Below are 14,186 nucleotides of genomic sequence, written 5' to 3'. Positions count from 1 at the left end.
TTGCCGCAGCTCTCCTGAGGGGAAAGCGCCCGGAGCAGTCCCCGGTGGCGGAGGCTCTGTGGTCTGGTGTCTGCCTCACGGAAACCGGCCTCTCCGTCCGAGAAAGTCTTCAGGGCAGACGTAGTTCGTCATGTAGTGTTACACTCCGGGCTGCCATACGTGTTTGTTTTGTTTTTAGTAATGTCACAGAATCTTCGGTGGAGTAGAGTGCGAGGCGTGATAAATACAAGAAATACCGCATTCCTCGTGAGGGAGAACTTTGTTTGTTTCCTGGTGGCGGCTGAGGCGAGGGGCTGGTACCGGGGTGTGAGCAGGGCAGCTCCCGGGTGTGAGGGGAGGTCCGTAGGCAGCCGTGAGTCACGGCGGGCCGGGATGTGCCCTGCGCTGCAGGACGCAGCAGCTGCTGCGGAAGGAAAGCTTCGAGCTTGAGCTGTAACGTGTTCTGCAGCCCCACAGGCGTGTGTTACTGCTGCCTGCAGAAGGTGGAATAGTTTTTTCCCAGCTCTGCCCCTGGAGAGTTGAAAGGGTGGCAAGGGATAAAAAATTTAATTTCCCTGTTCCATTTTAAGTGTTCCACTCTTGCAAGAAAAATGAGAACCACTTTGATAGCTTCTCTTTGTACTGAACGAGAAAAGGAGGTCATTGAGAGATGAAACACTTTCTAAATGAAATCACTGTGACTATGTGGCTCATTGAGAAAAAGTGCCTAGTAGTTTTCAGTCACCTTACAAGGAGGACATGAATGGGTTCTGACAGTAACAAGCAGGATGCCCTGTACAAGATTTGGATCTTGCAGTTGCTTTATCAAGGTGATTTATGGATTCTGGTCTTTGTATCTAAACTGGAAAAATGTTTAAAATGAGCAAGACTATCTGAAATGCAATGCTTTTTACCAAAGTCACAGAAATCAAGCCCATGAATAAAAAACTAATGAGGCAGTAGCATTGCAGAACTAATTTTGAAAGCATTGTAGGTCAGACTAGCAAGTCAGTGTAGTCTGGTTTTACAGGAAAAAGGGGAAAAGTCATGCTCAGATGTAAACATAGAAATGTTCTTATATGTTGAACATATAAGGAGTAGTTATTGTGTACTACTCAGCATTAGGGGAGCTTTGGCTCTGTCTGGCTTTGATATTTGACTTGAAGATAGAGCAAGAATGCTGATGTGTGACGAAATTTGAAAAAACTGAATTTAAGTTTAGGAAAAAAGAAGAGTGAGACTTGAGACTTACTTTCACATGTCAGAAAAATGTGTCTGTATGATCTGTTGGGGCCACAGAGAATAGAAAAATGACACCCTACCTCTTTTGCAGCAGTGGGGAATTGGGCTGTAAGTGCTGTGCCTTATTATCAGAGAGTTGAAGTATATATTTATCTACTGAAGTACGAGCTTTAGTCTGTTTGCATGTGATTTCTGTAATTATGAATCTGAAATGGTTGTATGTAAAGGACAGATGAGACCTTTGATCTCTTTATACTATGTATATTTTAAGTGTTTGTTTATCCAGGCTGTGTGAATTTCAGCTTCTAGCTAGATGCCAACAGGAATAGTGAAATTTTGGTCTTTTCCAAGTGTTGAAGTGGGTAAAGTAATAGAAGGAAAAAGGTCAGAGTGCCTTTGTTTTGGGGTCATGAAAGAAAGTCTCAGTAAGCTCATTTGATAAGCTGTTTATCTTCTCATCTTTTCAACTCATCAAAGCCTCATTTTGTGTTCCATATGAAGGAGCTGAGTACAACACACCTGCCTTGCCATTACAGGTTAGCTCAGCCTGTAAAAGGTACATTATGCTGTGTTACAGGGGTGAAATCAGTCTGGACTAGCCGTGTGGGAACGTTTTTATTTTTAAACTTGCATAAGGGAGAGTTTAGTCTAAATTGTAAACCATCCACGTGCTTAGTGATACCAGCAGCATTACTGCTTTTTGTCAGTTAGTGCTGGATCTTTCCATCAGCTTTAATGTAGTTCGTTTGAGGTTTGCTTTTGAAATTTTGCTATTCAGTCTTCCTGCAAACATGCCAGAGAATGGATTAGCTGAAGGAAAATCGTGAGACTGTTTGCATTGGGTGTTTTTATAGTCTCTTGATCTAGGGAAAACAGTTAAAATTTAATCCAACTTCTGAAATGCGATCTAGAGAAGGATGACACAGTGCTACTCACTGCCTGGGTACTTCTCAGAGAACTTGATCTTTTTGTGTGTCTTTGTTTCTAAGTCAGACTTTCCCCCCTATTTTTCTATGGTATTTTACACAGCCCCGTTGTTACTGTCAAGCACATTTCCCATGGCTGCTTCTGCACTTGGTATTTTAATTGCATTGTGATTGCACAAAGGTTCCATGCCATTAAAATTGGGTGCTGAGCATTTCCCATGCCTTGGTCAGATGCAGTGTCCGTAAAGGTGTGCTTGAAGTCCTTTTTCATGGGTGATTCATTTCCTGAGGCACTGTCTGTGCTATGCATCAGGTGTCCTTTGTGAGAACCATATGCAATTACCTGATTACAGGCAATGGGAAGGAGCAAGCTTGTCATGGTCAGGTCTGGGCTTTTAAAATTTGAGCGTTTGACTTCTTAAACTCTTACCTGTTTTAGTGTATTTTTGTAAGTAATAAGTAGAAAAGTCATTAATACGCACTTACAATATTAATGAGTTACTATGTTACCCCTTTGGGCATAGGTTCTAACCAGAAAATGTTCAGAATTTTGTTTGGTTTAAGCAACATCTCCCACTGATTCTGGTGGTATTGAGTGCTTTGGCACTTCCTGCATGGTGTGGTTTTGTTTAAACCCAGTCTTCAGATATAGAGAAGACAAAAGTCTCCTCTTTGCTAGTTTTGTGTTTTGAAGCACAAACTTGATCCCTCTGTAATCAACATTTAGAGACAGCCTTTAAGGACTTATCTAAATACAAAAATATTGGGTTTGTGTGATACTTCATGTTCTCATAATACGGTATTTCACGTGTCTGTAAAGAGAAGCAAGTATGTGCATGCTTCCTTGTGCATTTTCAAGCAAATAGGATAAATAAAAAATGAAATAAAAAGGAATAGCTTGTGAAACCCAAGTTTCCTTTAAGTGCATCAGTGCCTTACCAGAATAAGAAATTTGCAGTAATGCTGCTGCTAAGTAAATACATTTGGAGATAATGTATTCCTGATTATTAAATGCTTCTTGCTTTTTGTGTTTGTAATGCTTTATATTCCATAGGCTCCCAAAATGAAATAATATCTTGTTATTCTTCCCACTGCATCCCATACCCAAAATTCTACTGCTGGAGCAAACTTTAATCCCAAGTTTGTATAATGTAACTTATTAATGAAAAATACGTGTTCACAGATGCAATAATTTCTATGTGACTTCAAATTAATAGTCTGAAATATGTAAAGTAATATAGTATTAATTACTAACTGTTTCAGGAAGTTGTTGAAATTATTGTGGAATGAAGTGATCTAATTGCCATCTCTTCTCTGTTCTCTGCTCCATTAACTGCTGCATCCTCAGAGCAGGGACTGAGTTTGTGCTCTGTATTTTGATTCACTGTCCTGATGATGCACCAGGTGCCCTAATGGGAAGTTTTTCCAGGGTTTGTGTGCAATGTGCTGTTTTAGAAACCCCAGGAATTCTCACAGGTGATCAGCCTTAAACTCTCACCTCTTCACTGTGAGCCATCCCACTGTCAGTCTGCACAGACGGAATCTTGAACTGTGATCCTCAGATTAGTGGAAGAGGATTTCCAGGTGCTCTCTCCTTGCTGTTTAATGACTATTATGGTACAGCACATGACCAGGCAGTTGTGACTGTAGGACACAGCTGAGAATCAACTTTTCCTAGAGTGGTTTCAGTGTGATCAGTGACTGGTTTGGATTTGAAAATGAGTGTTGATTTAGGAGGGGGGAAAGAAAACACCATGAAGAGGGAGAGAATTTTTTTTACTGAAGAGAAGGATTAAGAAGAGACAATTCCCCCTCTACCTCTCCTCCCCCACCACCTATTCCCTTTTTCCTCCTCTTGGCTGGCTGGTGATATATATAATATGGTAATGGCTTTGGGAATGTAGTGCAGGCTTTGTCACTTTGCTGATTAGGGGAGTGAGGGAAGGGAGCATGTGGTTTCAAGTTTGTGAAAGCTGTGAGCTCCTGAGGCTGTTTACCTCTTGGGTCCTTGTGCAGTACTCAACACAGCAGAATTGTTGTTTGAGGGTGAAGTAATATCAAGAACAGTGAGCACACAGTGTTTTACCCTGAGCTTCTCTGAAATAGCACCTGTTCCCTGCATGGCTTGTGAGGACAGACTTTCTTGCTGCAAGTCCTGTGAAACTCTGCCCAACTCTGGCAGCTCACTGGTTGAAGGCTCCCAAAACCAAATTTGACAGATTTTTAATTAATTGTAAATATGATCAAAGTTCTTCTGTGCTTGTGAGAGATTTTTTGAGTTCAAGCAAAAGGTTCTGAAACTGGGTAATATTTTGTCTTGTCTTTGTAAGTCTGATAAATATTTGGAGCAGCCTCACATGAGTATTCAGGTAAATGGCATTTTAGTCTCTGGCTGCATGCTTGCCCAGTGCAATGATTCAGTTTTTTAGTGTTGATAAAATTGATGGGGATCCTGTTTTTTGAAATACAATTTCAAGTCTGTTTTTTGACCTAAACATCTTACTTTAAGCCATAAACCAGACACCCCAAGATTTATTTTTAGAAACACGCTGTGTTTTTTGGAACCTTACAGAAGCTTGGCAAAATTCTACTAATGAGATTCCTAAAATTTTAGTCTGAATCACTGAACAAACTCTCATGGAATCCAAAACAATAAGGAAGGCTGCCCCAGAGTCAGGACAGAGGCTATTTTCACAGAATTAGATCCTGGAAGTTTGATTAACTCCACTATTCATGACAAGATTAATGATATGGGAAATCTGTCGTCCTTTCCAAACACTTATGAGTATTTGCACAGAAATGCTGAGGTGTTACTTCTGGTTTTCAGTACAATCACAGCAAAATAATATAGGAGCTGTGTTTAGGAATCCAAACTTGTGCAGTTTGAAAATGACATGAAATTTCCCTCATGTTTTTTAATTTATTTTCAAAATTGCACACCTTTCTTATATTTACCTTTTTTTAAATCAGTATATAAAAGAAAAAAAAAGAGGCAGAAAAGCAGTGGTGATTTTTGTGCTTTTATTAGAATTTGGTCCCACCCCATCTTTTTTTTTTTGTGGGACATAAGAAAATAACAAGACAAAAGTAAGTTGGTACTTTGATGTAACAACTTACTTGGGGGAAAAAGAAGTGCTTCCTTGAAGATTTTAAGCTTTACTAGACAGTCTTAAACTCTTGCCTTTTGAAAGGATAAAGCTGGACTTTACCCCCTTTCCATTCAGTGTTTCTGGGAAATACTGATTTCTGGGAGTGCTCAAAGGACCAGACACCTGGTGAAGCTTTGCCAAGGTGAATGATTAGTCTTTGAGGGTCCTGATACTAAACATCAAAATTGATGTGAGTCTGTGAGGGGGCTCTGCAGGCAAGAGAAGGGATTGAACTCATGAGCCACTCAAGAGAAGGGTTAGACCTCATTGTCACTTTTCCATATCAGCTACTGCATGCTTACCTGCTTCTTCTGTTCCTATTTCTCTTGCTCATCATTCCTTTGACTTCAACATATTCCAAAGAAATTCACAGAAGAAGCACCTTGGGACCAGTTGCACACTTTCTAGTTCTATGTTAACATCTGCATAAGCACTCAGAACTCACCTGGCTGGGGGATATTTGTTCCCTTTGTCACTCTGTTTAACAATTACGTTTCTCTCTGCATCAGTATTAGAAGGAAATTTTAGGTTTTTAAAGTTGTACAACTCTTGGTGTGTGCCTATATGTGTGTCTGCATTGGTACAGTGGTGAAAGACAAACATGGTGCATGTGGAAGTGGCAGGATAGCTGATTACTTGTGCTTCTTTTCTCTTCTAGGTACATGTATCATATTTTGAGTAAAAACACGATTGTAACGGATCACAACCGCAACCTGCTGGTGGAGACCATTCGTTCCATAACAGAGATCCTGATCTGGGGGGATCAGAATGACAGCTCAGTGTTTGAGTGAGTATCCTGAGCCAGTTCTCTCTGAAACTCTGCTTTCGTGCTTGAAGAACACTTGGAGTTGTACAGAGTTCTGTTCCTGTTAACTCCTCCAAGACTGTATTTCATGACTATATGTAAAAAGATGTGTCCTGTAGTGGATGTGTCAGCAGGTTCATATTCATGTCATACAGGAATTTCCTGCTTCTAAAAAGTGTTTGGATTCCAGAGCCCCTTTCAAGTACTGCTTTTGTTTGACTCTCCATTCTTTTGATATAAATACAAACTCTAACCTATTTTAGGGTCCAGATTTACTCAGTACATCTATTAATATCACATTGCTTCAATTTACCTAAGATGCCACAAATTCTAACTGTGGTACTAAGAGCTGCCTGATAAATTGAATATACTAAAAATACAGTAAGAAAGGCCCTGATTACTTGATACCTTTTTTCCTGCATAATTTGAATTTTTAAGCCCTCTTGTTTAAATTCTAAGGTTTTTGAAAGATATTCTTTTGTTATACAGATGCAACTTTGCAAAGTAATTAGTCATAAAAGCAAAACATGCTGTTTGTCAAAGTTGCCTTGAATCATCCGTGCTCCTAGCCAAATTATGTTCCTGTTACTTACAGCATGTGACTTAATGGCACCTTTATTTTCTTTCAGCTTTTTCTTGGAGAAGAATATGTTTGAGTTCTTCCTGAACATCTTGCGTCAAAAGTCAGGTCGTTATGTGTGTGTGCAGCTGCTGCAGACTCTGAACATCCTTTTTGAGAACATCAGCCATGAAACATCCCTGTGTAAGGACACACTTCCAAACTGCTTAGGATGAAGTGATCTAGATTTGATTGGATTCCCTTTCATTCAATGAAATTTAGTCCTAGTAGCCCTGCACAGAACTATGAATTGCTAACAGTCTTTTAAATTGAACACTACCAAAAATATGGTGTAAACCGATTCCACAACATCTTTGAATGTAAATTTTCAGTGGTGCAAAAGCTGTTTTTTGGTACAACAAGCATTTACCACATTCCAAGGGATTCCTTAAGTCAAAATAGTTGTGATCTGAAATGTTCACTTGCTGCCACAGGTCATGTGGCGAAACTCTGGTGTGTAATTTGTACTGTAACTGTTCTGACATCATTGGTGCTGGCAGTCAGCCACAGGAGGTTCCTTCAAGGTTTTTGGCAGAATACATAGAGGATGGAGAATAAATAATTTGAAGTATTCCTCAACTGTTATGAAAGTCATCATCAAGCCTTGGAGAGTTGGGAGTTGGGGAGGAAAAGAGTTAAGTGCTATTAGCTGCAGAGCTTACCTGGATTGAGGAAGATGAAGTATATTCTCAGTTGTCTTGGTCTTGGGAGCAAAGACCTTTGTGGGATGCAGATCCTTTATATTAAGGCTCAAAGGCACCACTTGTTTGGCTCAAAATTGTGATCTTCAAGCATCAGGTTGTTGCTTTCTAGCTGGCACTTTATATACAGCCTGTTACCGCAGCAATCTTTTTTGTTAACCTGTGTAAATACTTTTTTTTTTCAGACTACCTGCTCTCTAATAACCATGTGAATTCTATTATTGTCCACAAATTTGACTTTTCTGATGAGGAGATCATGGCTAATCATACTGTACATTTCTTTTATAATGAGGTAAGTAAAGAAAGTTGCAGTATAATGATAAGAGGACTTGAATTAGAAATTGATAGGAGTGTGGCACATACTCTGCTTAGTCTTTTGTCTCATAACGTCTTGCTTTTATAATGGCCATACCAGTGGTTGTGAATTTGTTTGTGAGGATCTCTGCACGAGCATGGCTTTGTCCTCTTACAACTATAATAAACTAAAAATCTGGAAGTTAGTGTTATAATGGATCATTTCAGTAGTTTTCAAGTCTGCTTCTTTGAGAATTCAGCTTGTTTATGCTTTCTTTTCTAGTGCTTTCATAAACAGGATCTTTTTTATTGCATCACTTGGTTCTGAGAGGTTTTAGTCAAAGTCCAAAAAGCTGAGTCAAAGGGCAAAGTTGAGCTGAGTTTTTCCTCTCTACACTCTGCTTTCTGCCAGAAGAGGGCATGAAAGCACTGGCTATGTGTGCAGCTATCCTGGGAAGCTCTGGTGCTTAAAGCAGCTCATTTTAATGCAGAGCTACACATGCAGCTGAATGTGCGTTCTAAAATCATTTTGATTACTTAAGTAGAAGGTAAAGATGCAAAGTTAATATAGGGAAAACATAATTTATACAGAATCCCAAGCCATATTCTGTACATGTTTAATGAATATATATTTTCTTTCCTCTTGTTGCAGCACACTAATGATTTTGCTTTGTACACTGAAGCCATTAAATTTTTTAACCACCCCGAAAGCATGGTCAGGATTGCTGTTAGGACTATAACCTTAAATGTCTACAAAGGTATGCTTTTTGTATATTAAAAAAGGTATGTGTGCAAATCTTGTTTCATTGTAGTTTAATTTTCACTTATTTATCTTTGAGGGTTTTCTGTCTGTTTTGTGAGACTGAAAAGCTTAGCATTTTGACAAGTTTCAGATACACATTTTTTACTTTTGTGACAACTATCCCAAACCTGCAGTATGTACTTGTAAATAGTATTATTTTCTCACCAATGAAAGTAGTTTTAAAAAAAAACCCCAAGTGTCAGGTATACACGAGGAACTTTAGCTTCCCTTCCAAGAGAGGTCAGAATGTGACTGTATTTAACAAGTAAACAAACAAAAACCTGAAAACCAGAGAGTTTTAAGAATATAAATTATCTTTTACTCATGAAACTGAGCTTTCTGGTGTATGAAGCAGTAACCAGCATCACTCCCTTTTGGATTGGTAGTGCATTAAAATGACTGTAGAACTGATAGGTGCTGCTGTCGCTCCAGTCTCAAGAGGAGCTGGACCATTCCCAGAGGTGCTCAGTGAAGGCCAGGAGGCTGCAGCCTCAAACTCCTCTGCTGGGCATTCCAGTAGGACATAAAGAAAAAACCTAAAACTTCACTGTGAGAGTAGTTGAGCACTGCCACGAGTTTTCCAGAGGAACTGAGGCATCTCTGTTGTTGGAGCTCAAAACTCAGCAGGGACCTCAGTAACGTGGCTGAACTTTGAAGTTAGCCCTGCTTTAAGAATGTCTGCTCTAAACCCAATGTCCAAAAGTCACTTCCCCCTAAATTTTTCTTGGGATATTTAATATTTTTAATAAACTGTTCACGGTATTCTCTGTAAAGAAATCGTTTATTTCAAACTTCTATCTCTGAAATCAGCATGCTATAAGGCAATATGTATTATGCAATATGTTCATGCAGGATTTCTTGTTCTTTAGTCCATCTTAAGTTAAATTACATGTTGAATTTACACAATCTTCTGTCAGTGAGGAGAAGTGGTTTGACAGTCTTCATAGAAACATGAGGTCTTTCTTAAAACAATGAACTGTTTACTTTGCAAATGACTGGATAGCCTGCATAACAAATAGGGTCTTTACAGTATTGGCTGCAACACTTTTTCTTGTATAAGAAATCAGCACTTGGTACTTGCCTTCTACTTCAAGGAACTGTAAGTGCAAATATGAGCTCAAAAAAGAGTAGATTATAGGCTTCATATCCTATTTGTGGTATATTTATGCAACTAAGTATTTTTTTTTAATTACGTTTCTAGAATTTTCATTGAATGTTGTAGTGATATAATGGTTAGAGTTGAAAAGGCAGAGCTCAGATGTTCAGGTTTGATAATTTTCTGACTACCTGTTTGCATATATTCTGCTCTAACTGCTACCCCATATGTTTTAGTTTAGATGCTTTGTGCTTTAGCATTTTAAACCCTTTTAGAGGATGTCACTATCCCAGTTCCTAATCCTGTTAACTGTTGTCTGTTTCTTTTGCCCTCCCTTCACTGATGATTCCTGTGTTCCTTAATGCAGTGTCATGTAAGTCTAACTAGCTTGACTCTCAGCATTACTGCTTTATTCTTGCGCTTCTCTCTTCTTTTCAATAAATAATGTGCTAAAAGAACCTTTCTGAATTCCACTAGATTTATTTTCAGACATCTGTAAATATATCAACATTAGGCTCATTCAAGCTAGATAAGAATTGATGTGATATTTTTGTAGATTTCCATTTCATGCCTAAGAATGTGTCAGGTGTATACTCATATGGAAAACTAGCATGTAATCAAATTCAAAAGATATTTTATTGTATTTCTTAAAAAGCAATACAAAATATTGGCATCTGATTTTTTCTTTTTAATGATTTCTCTTCAGTGGACAACCAGCCTATGCTGCATTACATTCGAGATAAAACTGCAGTTCCTTATTTCTCCAACCTCGTCTGGTTTATTGGCAGCCACGTGATAGAGCTGGATAACTGTGTGCAGACTGATGAAGAGTAAGTTTTTACAATGCTGCCTGTTGAATGCAAATGCTTTTCTCAGATGTCAGTGGTGTCCTTATTTTGTCTGTAGTAGTCCAGTTAAGGTAGTTTCTAGATGTGTTCCCATGTAGACAGTTCAGACTTTTCATTCTTCAAAGTTTTTTAGTGATTCTTCAAGGAAACAGTGCTGTGTGCCTGATCTGTGCTGCAATCCCTACAAGTAAATTAGTGTTTGCGACAAGCCTTTTCTTGTCTTTGTTTTGTTCTGCTAAAAACAGCAGATAACCACAAGACACAACAGGCATTTGTGCTTCTCAATCTTATAAACTTTGTCTTTCTAACATCCTCTTTTCTTTGTGTCATGTCATTAGAAGAGCTTTCTGAAAAGGTTCTAGGAAAAAGATAGATTTAAACTAGAAAGATTATGAGCTGTCAGACCTGACATGACAGTGTAATATTCCACTATCAACTACAGAAATACTTTGTTGATTCAGGTTGTTCTTGATTTGTCTTGCCACCCCACCGTAGAGTGGCCGTGTGTTTCTTGCTTTCCTAAAGTGAAGAGGTAGGTGTTAAATACAGCACCTAATTCTTCTGTCATTTTTGGAAAAAAAACCTTCTCATTTTTGTAGTTGGCTTGTGAAAAGACTGGCAATGGAAGCAAAGCTTTGTAGAAACAGGTCTTGTGAAAAGTTGGGGCAAAAACTTGATGTGTGCATCCTAAAGAAAATACAGGCAACTGTTTAACAGTTGCATTAGTTGACTTCACTGAAACATCTGCTTTGGGCAGTCTGCCTGAGCCAGCTGATCCGTGGCAGGGATGTACATTAATTTTTTCCCTATCACAATTGATCACATATAATTTTTTATTTCTGCTCTCTTTTCAGGCACAGAAATAGGGGCAAACTGAGCGACCTGGTAGCAGAACATCTTGATCATTTGCATTACCTTAATGATATCCTTATCATTAACTGTGAATTTTTAAATGATGTGCTGACAGACCACCTACTTAATAGGCTCTTTCTTCCCCTCTACGTGTATTCATTAGTAAATCAAGACAAGGTAAGCTAATACCTGCAAACAGTTCATTCTCAAAGGTGCTGCTTGCTTTCAGTGTGCAGTGTGATTTGGGCAGTAGGTATATGATGTGTGGTTTACATGAAACAGCTTAAATAAGGTGGCTGTAGAGGAAATAGCCTGAAATGCAATTCAAGAGCATAGCACAGCATTCAAGAGCACACCAAAGAAATGCTGCTTTGGGTGACATGGTGGTTAAAAGCTCACAGTAGTGGAGACCAAGAAGAACTGCAAATTTGGAACACGGTTTAAATTTCTGTGACACTGGGAGATGTGTGATTTCCTTTTCTGATAAGCGAACTTGTCTTCTGGCAAAAGCAGAAAAAGCAAATTTGCCATGATCTAAAAATCTATCCATGTAGAAAATACAGGCTTCAGGGTTTGATACTAATTTCTTCTATTTGTAGAGAAGCTGTGTTTTAATGTGATGTAGCTGAATTTACATTTAAAGTATAGCCTTTATATTAAGTGGTGGTTTCACTAAAACTGGTTTTTAGTGAAATAGAAAGTATTTTTTTAAACCTGCACAGGTTCCTGCATTCATTTGTCTGTTGTGGGTAATATTTCATGCAATCTGAATAGCTAATTAGCAGTCTTTAATGAATGTTAACTGAGAAGAATTTTTGAACTAATATTAGCATAGTGAAAACCAAAGTCCTTCTCAAATGCTCACCTGTTTAAGTTACTGAAGTGACCATGAGAGACAGTAACTAATTGCAGTTTTTTAATCACGGAAGACTGAGGGCTATGCTTATTCAGAGTCTCCATTTCAAATAGTTTACAAGTAGTGAATGTTAAAGAGCTTGATGCTTTCTGAATATTTTTCAGCAGAATATGGAACAACGCACGTTTCATTTAAAATAAAACATTAAACCATATAAATTCTTTGTAAAATAAGCATTTTTCATCACTTTTTCTGTAGGGTGGAGAGCGTCCAAAAATAAGTCTCCAGGTTTCTCTCTATCTTCTTTCTCAAGTAAGTATTTTAATATTTGTCCTGTTTCAGAACAAACTTTGCAGTACTCTTGTGGTTATAAAACAGTGTGTTTTCATCATTTTGGCAAAACCATAAAAGAAAATTCATCAAAACAAATTTCTAACCTTTCAGTTTTCATTAAGAAAAAGAAAGTAAAACATTTTTGGCAGACAATTTGAGTTAATGTCATTTTTCTGTGGATCCCATCGCCCAGGGTAACCTTTAGAGCATTTCAAATTGCGTACATGCCCTGACAAATAAAGTATAATAGACATGCAACATGCTGGGTCAGAACTTGGTACAATGGCAGAGGAAATTTACCTAGATGCTGTATTGCATTTTGAATCTGCTTAAGCTATGGAAAATCTCGGGTTTGAATTTTCCTCTTTGAAAACCCAAACCCCAAAAACCACCACTACCAAAATCTCACTTTCTCACAATTCACAATATGAATTTCATTATGCCTATAGCTTAAATCTGTAATTAAGTACTTACTTCTTACTCATATCAGTTCCACCTCCTTTTCCTTCTGGAATTCATTTTCAGATTAAGAATTCTACAGTAGATTTTTTTGTTTGTAGGGAAAATTCATCTGTTGTCCCTGTATTCTTCAGTGCATTACTATGAGATTGATTTTCTTAAATTACATTGTCTGAAAATAGTTTTGACTTATGTTCATAGAATTTGTACTTCTTTTTCTTTATCTTAGAATTTTTTTAGTACTCATTTTATTGTGATCTGGCCCATAATTTCATCTTTTTGTTAGAAGCATGGGGTTGGAGATTTTTTCCTAGGAAAATATACTTTGATGCTCCTTAATTTAAACCTAAAATATTGTGGTGGTGTGAGGGTTATTTACCACAGATAAAACTGTGGGAGCAGCAGCTTCTTGTAACCAAAGGGATCTGCATTATACAGTTGTGACCTCTTTTAAAGTCTTTGCTTTCCGTGGAAGTATCAACAAGGTATCACTTCAGGATTTGTATCTATGTTCTTCATTCTCTTTAAAGAAGAAAATGGAAGTAGTCATAAAGAACTGAGAACAAATTTTGTGTATCAGAATGGGATGTGATAGAGAAAATGAAGCGACTGTTTCTGTGACTGGCAGAAAAACATCTTCTCCCACTTCTTTTAACCAGGAGTTCGTCTGTGGTGGGGTGGGATCTGCCAGACCTGCTGACTGTTTCTGTTTCTGACACCAGGCATGTGCTCTAGGCACTGCTCTTATATTAGACACAAGTGCTTGAGAGACTGATGCCAGCACCTGGAAATGCACTGCTGGGATTTCTCAGCCACTGTGACAAAAGGAGCATGTGCTGTTCTTGAACCAGAACAGGCCTGTGCACAGTCAAGCAACACTTGCTGAATTGGCGGAAGCTCGAGTGATTTGGAGGTTGTTCAAAGCACTTTTGAAGTGTGTTGTGACTTTAAAGTTGTATGTAGATCTCCACTACATGCTAATAATCACTTCCCTTTTGGAGGTCTGGAATTCTTCTGACTTTAATCAGAAAACCTGTGGAGAACATTTAGCTAAATATTTTCAAAGCAGTGATTAGGTTTAATGACTTAGGAATGATTTGGGAATTTTACAGCTAGAACCACTGATAAGGGATCCAGCCTTGATATTCCTGTGAAGGGAATGGATATAAGCTGACAGAAAGCTATTGCAGTTGGACCTGAGCTGGTCTGTCCAGGAGCCAGTTGT

General features: G+C 38.3%; 1 protein-coding gene across 3 annotated transcripts in view; it reads left to right on the top strand.

Annotated features, from left to right (window-relative positions):
• The first annotated feature begins 5,958 nt into the window (after nucleotides 1-5,958).
• CLEC16A (C-type lectin domain containing 16A) overlaps nucleotides 5,959-14,186 on the top strand; it is a 53,862-nt gene continuing 45,634 nt past the window's right edge. For all 3 annotated transcript variants that reach the window (XM_014306809.2, XM_031056507.1, XM_031056508.1), the window contains exons 1-8: nucleotides 5,959-6,083; nucleotides 6,731-6,864; nucleotides 7,607-7,713; nucleotides 8,368-8,473; nucleotides 9,981-9,986; nucleotides 10,320-10,443; nucleotides 11,316-11,490; nucleotides 12,428-12,481. In XM_014306809.2, coding sequence (XP_014162284.1) covers nucleotides 5,959-6,083; nucleotides 6,731-6,864; nucleotides 7,607-7,713; nucleotides 8,368-8,473; nucleotides 9,981-9,986; nucleotides 10,320-10,443; nucleotides 11,316-11,490; nucleotides 12,428-12,481 — 831 coding nt within the window. The remainder of the gene's footprint in view (nucleotides 6,084-6,730; nucleotides 6,865-7,606; nucleotides 7,714-8,367; nucleotides 8,474-9,980; nucleotides 9,987-10,319; nucleotides 10,444-11,315; nucleotides 11,491-12,427; nucleotides 12,482-14,186) is intronic.

The sequence above is a fragment of the Geospiza fortis genome, unplaced genomic scaffold (assembly GCF_000277835.1).
Source record: "Geospiza fortis unplaced genomic scaffold, GeoFor_1.0 scaffold237, whole genome shotgun sequence".
NCBI lineage: Eukaryota > Metazoa > Chordata > Aves > Passeriformes > Thraupidae > Geospiza > Geospiza fortis.
The sequence above is the reverse complement of the archived record's forward strand: the minus strand, read 5'-3'. Positions and strand labels throughout refer to the sequence as shown.